The 10,081-nt window shown below is 40.0% G+C and overlaps 1 protein-coding gene across 1 annotated transcript; it reads left to right on the top strand.

Annotated features, from left to right (window-relative positions):
• Positions 1 to 2,228: 2,228 nt before the first annotated feature.
• On the top strand, positions 2,229 to 8,444 carry LOC135676764 (potassium channel AKT2-like). Its single transcript, XM_065188285.1, has 11 exons — positions 2,229 to 2,690; positions 2,751 to 2,969; positions 4,647 to 4,805; positions 4,894 to 4,951; positions 5,188 to 5,505; positions 5,654 to 5,893; positions 5,981 to 6,298; positions 6,457 to 6,642; positions 7,156 to 7,231; positions 7,339 to 7,911; positions 8,125 to 8,444. The coding sequence occupies exons 1-11, from the start codon at positions 2,521 to 2,523 to the stop codon at positions 8,271 to 8,273; spliced, it is 2,466 nt and encodes an 821-aa protein (XP_065044357.1). The 5' UTR covers positions 2,229 to 2,520; the 3' UTR covers positions 8,274 to 8,444.
• Positions 8,445 to 10,081: the final 1,637 nt, after the last annotated feature.

The following is a 10,081-nucleotide window of genomic DNA, read 5'->3' as shown; positions in this document are numbered from 1 at the left end:
AATTATTGATACCAAAAAAATCTCAAATAGTAAGATTCAAATATCCTTTCTTACAAACATGTGAGGAAGTAGAAATCCTAAATATCTCTTTCTCATTTCATTGAAATAAATTAAAGCAATAGCAGTGAATAAATCAATGCAAAAGGCTCCTACCAATACAGATTTCACAAGGATCGAAGCAACATATTACAGAACGTTGATACCAACCAAGATCCTAGATAGTCACTTTTAAATATCCACTCTTGCTTACATTTGAGCAAGCAGAAAGCCTAAGCATATTCTTCTCATATCATTTAAATCATTGAAGTCAAACCGCAGTTGCTGTACTCATGTTTGGTGGACTGGAATCTGTCAATGGTGGTCCTAAAACATTTCTTCCACCTGCAAACATGATGTATATCCCAACAAAAAGAAAAAGTTCACGTGAAAGAAATGTTACACACACAAACCTCCAATGCACCATCATATTCGCTGACTTCAGTGGCACATACTGAACTATTATTATCTATCAGAAAGCTTGGTATGCAAACACTTGTAAGGTCTCGGTGTGAGCCAGCCTTTCTTTTCTTTTTAGCTGCTTTTTTTCTCCAAACCAGACCATATCCATCTTATCTGCTGCACCAGGCCACATATCATTTTTTTTTCTTTTTATCCCTTTTTCAAAAAATCTCATGGAGGATTTTTTTTTCATAAAAGAAGATATTGCCCTCCTATCCTCCACGCTCACCATTGCCCATCAGACTCGCTTTCCCTTCCCTCTTCCTCTACCGTTATCATCATCCTCGCTCACACACCCTTGAGAGTTGCATGCTTGCCCATAGCCCCCTTTGCCAAGTTGATGATGGAATAGTGAGGCTAGGATGATAAACAACTTTCATTGTCTTCGCCAACAATCCTCTATGCAAGGTCATTGGCAGAGATTTAGGTAGACGGTGATGACGGGTCTCTCAACAAGACAGATAAGAACGACAGGGGCGAGAGTAGTAGGGAAGAAACAATGACTGATGGAGTAAAGACGATGACCAACGAGACAGATGCAAGGGGGACAATGTCATATTTTAGAAAAAAAAAATGCTCTATGAGAATTTTTAAAAAATATTAATCAAATATTTCTCAAAATATTTTCTGGAAGATTATCATATATATATGATAATTTATCTCATATATATATATATATATAACTCTAATGAAAGTAGAAAAAATTTTGTTGACCCAGTAAGATTCAAAATAATAATTATTGAAGTTCTATTGTCTTCAGAGTTCTAACGATGAATGAGAGCACGTGATCCAGAATAAGCATCCGGATGCGTCAAGAACACCACCTAATCCAACGGAATTGTCTCCATCGATTACTGGCCACGACTTGTTCTAATCATTCTCAGTTCATAGTTCTCCGTTCATGTATACTCGTACATGTTAGTTGTGCTCCAGATTTGACACCGGCAACACGGTACGTGAGAAGTCCCACTTATTCGCCCACTAGATAAAATTAGCAACTCGCAAAGTCTTTGTCAAACATACAACATCTCTTGAAAAGAAGCAGCTAAGAATGATTACTATGTTCCCGAGACGCATCTTTTTCATGCTCTCCAATTGCCTTCGGTGGGGCGAGTTCTTTGAGAAGTCGATGTAAGAATCATTTCACGAATCCTCAGGAGAAAACATATCAGAGCTCCCTGTGATGACTTTGATAGCAGTCTTTGGTCTGCAGAAAGAAAAAGAATGGTGAACACAAATCTACTTCTTGGCATGTCCTTTAGGACCTTTACGTTTTCAGCCAACACAAGATCAAATCATCGGTACCTCGTCAGATTTCAGATGGCTCTCAAATTCTTGCAAACACTCTTCTTGTCTAGGTGATGCCTATTTCCATTGCACCTGAGGCATCTTATCATCACAATATCAGATTCACATGACGAAAACGGTCTCACACGATCAACGACTCAAAGTAGAGATCAGAGATATTAATTAGCTTTGGCGATTTGCATAAAATGTAAATTAACATCTGATGCAATGGCCAAAAATAGAAGATATGGATATTCGTTTCTGGACTGTAGTTGATGCGATGCTCTAATGGATTTTGATTCTTTCAGATAAAAAGCAGAGAGAGAGAGAGCGAGGTGGGGGGGGGGGGGGGGGGGGGGGGGGTGAGGGTGGGGTGGTTGGCATTTTTCTGACGGGTCAGCCGTCTTGAATCCAAAGTAACATTCTGACATCATTCTGTAAAACTCAGACATGCCACTCCAGAACGATGAAGCAAGACAAAATGACCATGGCCACATCCAACCACATGTTATTGAGCCACCACATAATGCCCAGGCCTTATCCCCATCAGCCATCAATGCGCGAAGCCAGAGATCTGCCAGGACCACTACCGTGCTCCTCCCTCCTCCATTATTTGCGAGGCCTGCGTGAGTTGCCTCCGCTTCACTCCTGCTTTTGATAGATGGCCGGCAGAGTGGAGGATCTCCACTGAGGGGCACTCGATCGGTCGAGCACTCGGTGGAGTCTCAGAGCTCCATGGAGAGCGGCCATGAGAGGAAGAGGCGGCACGACGAGGAGCGCTCCGAGTCTTTCAACCTCCGCAACCTCTCCAAGCTCGTGCTTCCGCCCCTGGGCGTCTCGACCTACAACCAGAACCAGAACGACTCCCGCGGCAAGGTCATCCTGCCCATGGACTCCAGATACAGGTGTGAGCCCTCCCGACTAAGAACGGCAAGTAGGCCATGAACTAAGATGAGTTGTTCCAGGTGCTGGGAGACGTTCATGGTGGTCCTGGTTGCGTACTCTGCGTGGGTGTACCCGTTCGAGATCGCGTTCATGGGCGCCGCCCCCAAGGGCGGGCTGTTCATCGCCGACAACGTCATCGACGCCTTCTTCGCAGTCGACATCGTCCTCACCTTCTTCGTCGCGTACATTGACTCCAGAACGCAGGTCCTCGTTCGCGATCCACGGAAGATCGCCGTCAGGTGAGACTATACACTGCAACTTAAACCACTAGGATGTCTGCATTTCTCAGTGCCACAGAACGATACGTGGCTTCCGTGTCACCGTGAGTAGGAGAAGAGGAAAAGGGAGAGCAGGGTTTCGTAGCGTTTATTCTCATGGTGAAAGCTTGGGCGGGTGGGCTTCTCTGGAGCCTATTTACCGTAACAATCACCGTGGGTAGGAGAGGAGGGAAGGAAAGTGAAGAGTAGAGTTTCGTAGCGTTTATTCTGACAGTGAAAGCTTGGGTGGGTGGGCTTCTCTGGAGAATTCATTTGGACCGTGGACCGTCAGCATCACAAATGGTGCTCTCCGATTGCTCGGACTTCAATGATTGGGACTCAGTGGGTATCACATGAATTATTTTGGGAGAAAACGTGAGACTTGGTAGAGGCATACCGCTCCGTTCCACGGGGTGCGTGGATGAGCCTCCTCCGAGTTGCTAGAGAAGCCAATAAATATACCCTGTCGCTGCGGTTGTGCAGTCTCTGTCCATATTCCCTGTCTTAATTCGTCGTCGGAGGAGGATCGATATAAGCGATCTTATCCTCGCAAGCACAAAGACTGCTTTCGTGTCTCTAACCTGATCGTTTAGACTATTTCCCATTGTACGGTATGTGAACGTAGTCCCTGTATAAGGTCTCATCAGATCTTTCAGATGACTCGATCACAAGACTGGTGCACATAAAGAGTCAACCTGTCACTATCGTGAAGAGTACCAAGGTAATAGTTGTGAAGCTTCTAGTGTATACAAGTAGAGATGTCATTGAGATCGACTCTCCCATGTCATTGACCTGGAAAACCCCAGCACCTCTGCTCCTGCAACCAAATTTATGTTTCTCCTATGAATAATTGAGCATTCGGAATAAGCATAACACTTCAACATAAGCTTAATCTTTCAAGTATCTTAGCAGCCTCGTTGGAAACAAAGAAATTGTTGACTTTCGGTGGGACCTGACCTTAACTCATTTGATGGTGGTGAATGAATGTAATTTTGGAACCGCACATAAGCTGCACCTAAATCATAGAGGTGAAACACCAGCTAATAATTTACTATGAACTGTTTCCTCGGTCATGAATCATAATCATCCTCATCATCGTCAAGTTGAACTTGACAACAGATACGCTGTAGCTACAAGATTAGACAATGATTGTTTACTGGTGCAACTTCATCAACCTCACTTTATTACAGAATAATCGTGGGATCTCCATGGATTATGTAATACCCTAGATAAGCATCTTAGGTGAGTGGTTTATGTTTTATAAGTTACTCGATCAACATCGTGATAAATGATATCCAAATCAATCTAGTATTAGATAAAATGAAGAACCTAAGTAGATTTCCAGTGCAAACACAAATCTAGAGTTAGCATGAAATACAATATTATCATAAAACAGACCTATAGTCTTAAGTAAAATTGTACAAGCACCAATTGACCCCTCCTAAAGCAGGTCATATGCTCCGAGTTTTATGATCGTACAACAAAAGGAGCTACACACTGACTGCACTGATCAAATGAAAAAGAAACAACATCTCAAGCCACGTGAATTATTGTGCAAAAGATGGTATCAAGAATATGAAATTATCAGCAACAGTAATTTAGTGCCCAGAGGTTTTATTGCAATCACATAGCAGCTATTCACTGCATGGCCTTGTGCAGGTACTTGTCAACGTGGTTCATCATGGACCTGGCATCAACGCTTCCCTTCGAGGGTTTGGGCTACTTGATCACAGGTAGAGTCAAGTCCGGTGTCTCTTACAGCTTGCTGGGCATGCTAAGACTGTGGCGTCTCAGGAAGGTCAAGCAATTCTTTACAAGGTGATGACAATTGCACAAACTAAATTGGATCGTGGAGGAAATACAGGAAAGTTTACGAGTCTTTAATTTTCTTATTGGGCCACTGCAGACTCGAAAAAGATATCAGATTCAGCTATTTCTGGATTAGATGCGCCAGACTCCTATGTGTAAGTACATATCTTACTCAGTTGTCTTGTATAAAATGGTTTATTATCTCCTGAAGCAGATGAAGCAAGCTTAATTTGCTGTACAAAGGCAAGATGCTCTAATAGCTGGCAAGCAAGTTCCAATTCCCCCCCTGATCATAAAGCAATCAAAAGCATGATTATATGTAGTCTTAGCATGCACGTCCAATATATAAACAAGAAAGTTGAAATGAAAGCTCACGACATGGCCGATGCAGGTTACCGTTTTCCTAGTGCACTGCGCTGGATGTCTCTACTATTTGCTAGCTGACCGGTACCCACATCAGGGGAAGACATGGATCGGTGCTGTGATGCCAAACTTCAGGGAAGCTAGCCTGTGGATGCGTTACATTGCTTCCATCTACTGGTCCATAACCACAATGACCACAGTTGGTTATGGTGACCTTCATGCTGTGAACACAAGAGAAATGATCTTTAATATATTCTACATGCTTTGTAACCTAGGCCTCACTGCATATTTGATCGGGAATATGACCAACTTGGTTGTCGAAGGAACACGACGCACAATGGAATTCGTGAGTGCAATTATTCTCATCTGTACTACAGTTGCACCCACACACGCGAGGGAAAAAAAAGAGAGCTTGGATGTGATTCATTTCTCACGATGATGTTATCATGTAGTCAGTCATACGATCACTTCTGACTTGAAGGAATGTATTGCAGAGGAACAGCATAGAGGTTGCATCTAACTTCGTCTGCAGAAACCACCTGCCGGCACGTCTGAGAGAGCAGATATTGGCTTATATGTGTCTCAGATTTAGAGCAGAGACCTTGAACCAACAACATCTGATGGATCAGTTGCCAAAATCGATATGCAAAAGCATCTGCCAGCACCTCTTTCTACCTACTGTCAAGGAGGTTTATCTCTTTAAAGGTGTCTCCAGGGAAACACTCCTACTCCTGGTAAGGATGCCATTCCCTCCCTGGTCCAAGTTCGGCCAACACCGTAGCAAAATGTATGTCTCATATGGTTTGAATTTTCTGGTTCAGGTAACGACGATGAAAGCCGAGTACATCCCACCCAGAGAGGATGTCATCATGCAAAATGAGGCCCCGGAAGATGTATATATCGTCGTATCAGGCGAAGTAGAAATTGTGTATTCTGATACTGAGACAGAACAGGTCGTAGGGGCGCTCAGCGCAGGAGACATGTTTGGAGAGATCAGTGCGCTCAGCGACAGGCCTCAAAGCTTTACATTCCGCACCAGAACCTTGTCTCAGCTGTTGAGGTTAAAGCAGAGCACCCTGAAAGAAGTGCTGCAAACCAAACAAGAGGATGGTATAGCTATCATCAAGAACTTTCTTAAGGTAAGGTACAAAAATATTCACACTCATAAGCTGTGGAATGACTACAGATTAGATGTCTAAGATGATTGTCGCATCAGATATACAGTGTTACGTAATTAGCAATCTTCCAGTAATTCTCGATCGATATGGAATAACAAGAATATTTCATAATCTTAAAGCATCAAATAGAATTCAAGGACATCAGCATAGAGGACCTGATAGGGGAGAATGGAGACTGTGATGAAGTTAGTATACCATGCAATCTACTGACGGTAGCTGCTACCGGAAATAGTTGTTTCCTTGAGAAGCTCCTCAAAGCAGGAATGGATCCTGACATCGCTGACTCCAGAGGAAGAACTCCATTGGTAAGTTTTGCATGTCTTTCCAAATATGTTCCACTTGCATATGAATCTCATATTTGCTTCTTTCTTACATTTCACATTATGACAAGCACATGCGATGCCTGGAAAATAAAATAAGAAAAACATGTTTGACAGAAGAGAATGTTTTAAGTATATAATATTGAAGGCATCCATATAACCATTGATTCTCCAATGCTTCTAAATGTACTTGCCTACCAAGATGACAAAAGGACTTCATCTTCATTATATCTATTAGCATAACGATGTACAAAAACTGATGTACACTATACCTATTAGTATAATGACAAAAACTGCTGTGCTAGCACCAAGGAATGAACAAGGTCTCTTGAATCTGATGTACATTATATTATGTTATATATATATATATATATATATATATATATATATATATATATATATATATATATAGAGAGAGAGAGAGAGAGAGAGAGAGAGAGAGAGAGAGAGAGAGAGCAGACACAATGAGTTTTACTTGTTTCTTTATCGTCTATTTAGCATATAGCAGCATCAAAAGGATACGAGGATTGTGTTCTGGTTCTACTCAATCATGCCGGCAACTTAAATATACAAGGTATGCATCTTAGGCTTTGAACTCTTTCACATGTCTTCTATCTTTTATACATAATAAGAGAGGATGTATGTTCAACTTTAATGCTAACTCTGTTCCACCAATGGCAGACATGGATGGAAATACTCCATTATGGGATGCCATCGCCGCAAAACACCATAAAATTTTCAATCTCTTACACCAATGTGCATGCATTTCCAATCCCAACACCAGCGGTGATCTTCTATGCCTTGCAGCCAAAAGAAATGATCTTTCGACCATGAAGGAGTTATTGAAACATGGTTTGAACATAGACTCCGAAAACCATGAAGGATTAACAGCACTGCAAATAGCTCTTGCTGAAAATTATGAAGATATGGTTGCTTTCCTGGTCTTGAATGGGGCCAGCATAGAGAAAGCAAACCTTAATGGGAGAGGAGCAAGGAAAATAAGAAACGGAGTCTTAAAAGAAATGGACCAGCAAAGAGATGCTGGATGCGTAAATACTTTACCTGAATCAAATGGACAGTTTACACAAACTCTGGTGCTGGAGAAGCAGGAAAATTCCTTCAAGTTGGAAACAAATGGATATCCTCCAAGGATTAGCGTGTACAAGGGTCATCCAATGCTCAGAAACAACTGCTCCGGAAGTGGAAAGTTAATGTGTTTGCCAAGCACCATGGAAGAGCTCAAAACAATTATTGGTATGAACAATTATACCTTGTCATTTTCTATACGAGCACAAGAGGTCATCTACCCGGTTCGATGGATGAACTGGTTTCATCCTTTGAAGAAAAACCATAAGATTTATGTCAAAACTTTTTACCAAGAATTTCAAGTGTCTTCTCATACAAATTTTTTTTTTTTTTTTGTTTTTCCTCCTCTCTTCTGGGCATGAATGTTTTCTTTGTTGACAGGCAACAAGTTTGAAATCGATGCAAGAAACAGAATATTGACCAACGAAGATGGTGCAGAGGTAGAATCCATTGATGTTTTGAGAGACAACGATAAACTTTTTGTTGTCGAGGATGAAGAACTTGTTAAGCTTCATAGCAAATGCCAATAGACATTCTTATGCCAATTTCCTAAGCAGGAAACCAAGAATGATTCTGAATATCATAGTCAATTATGTTGTATGGTTCTCAGGTAAGCTTTCTCGGCAACATTCACGATCATCGTTTGTATCAATCAATCTAACTTGTAATATCCTTCAGATCATATTTATGGGCTTTGATCATCGGCAGAATGTTAATGAGGAAACTATAGAGCAATTTCAATGTTGTTGGCCATACAATTTAATAGCCGACTGTTCATGAAAGATACTAACCTCATGATTGCCTCCAACTTTCAGTTTCGAGTACAAGTGCTGCTAAGTAGATCACTTGACAACGATCTTGAAGTGACGTCGTATCTTAATGGATTTGTAGGTCATGTACAAATTGATTTCGGCTCCAAACTGGAAATTCTTGTCGTGCCTCTGTTTTCCTATCATAGAAACAAAAAAGTATATAACATTCAAAGCCCAAAATGCTTTAGCAACAAAAGATTCGTACGAACTAAAACAACCACTTTCCTATGTCGGAAAAAATAACAATTAACCTCAGTGCACTAAATGCCCGAAGGCAATTGTAGCAAACAAACATTGTTTGGGGTGTTTTTCTTTTAATCTTTTTAAGTCATGAAAGGTGAGTTGAACTCTTGATTATTTAGAGATTGATTGATTTACTCTATACATAGATACAACCCAGCGTCGTCTTGCCCAAGAAAAATCACACTGGCCCTAGTAAAACAGTAGTCTTAAAGCATCCAAACACTTGAAGAAAAACGACAAAATGTCTCTGAGATCAACCAATATTTAGCTGGCCACCGAATCCAATCTGCAAGTAGGGAAACTTTTGTAGCTGCACCCATCAATCATTTGGAAACGAAACCATGTTATATCCACAGCCGCAATCGAGTAAAGCCGACAGCTGCTTTCGGTCCACGACATGACCACCTCTACAAATTACACACCATCAATGTGCCCATCTTCTACCACCGACCATATCCATCGTGGCCCACAGGGATCCCGACTTGTTATAAATGCTCAGTAACTCCTCTCTCTCTCTCTCTCTCTCGGATGTTGTCACAGGTTTGATCTTCATGCATCGAAATGTCTAGTCCAAAAGTCCTTGATGGAATTAAAAAAAAAAAGATATTTTTTTCTTAAAAATATTCATATTTTGCAATCAGTACCTTATATTTTTTTAATAATATCTCTAATTTAAAAAATATAAAAACTATCTCTAAAAAAAAATTAATTATTTTAGTTATCATAACAAAAAAAATATAAAGCCTACTTAAAAATATTATAAATGATCTAAAGAAATTTTTTAATCTTAACTAAACTAATTATAAGTCTAAAAATATAATATTATAATTATCTATGATGAAAGAGATATGATATCACTCATAGTATTTTTTAATAATATTTATAGTATTTTTAATATATTAATAAAATATTATAAATACTATTGAAAATTATTATAAACGAATTAAATGAAAACATGATAGCAGTTGAAAACTAATAAAAAAATTTGACGAAAAAAGTTTTGAAAGATATTTTAGATTATTTTTTAACTAGAGGTATTGTTCGGAAATAAAAATAAAAGAGTGGTATTTTTAAAAAATATCCAAAATATAAATATTTTTTTCTAAAAAAATAATTAGACATATGAAGATGATATTTAAATTAATTATATTTATAACCGTTATTTTTTATTTATAAATATTATCGTCATGTCCCACAGTCAAAATGTTATTACCACACCACAACCTCCCCGTCTCGTATCGGCTGCCGACCACAGAATCAAGACCTTCGGTCAAATCAGCTGC

This window comes from Musa acuminata, chromosome BXJ1-6 (assembly GCF_036884655.1).
Source record: "Musa acuminata AAA Group cultivar baxijiao chromosome BXJ1-6, Cavendish_Baxijiao_AAA, whole genome shotgun sequence".
NCBI lineage: Eukaryota > Viridiplantae > Streptophyta > Magnoliopsida > Zingiberales > Musaceae > Musa > Musa acuminata.
The sequence above is the reverse complement of the archived record's forward strand: the minus strand, read 5'-3'. Positions and strand labels throughout refer to the sequence as shown.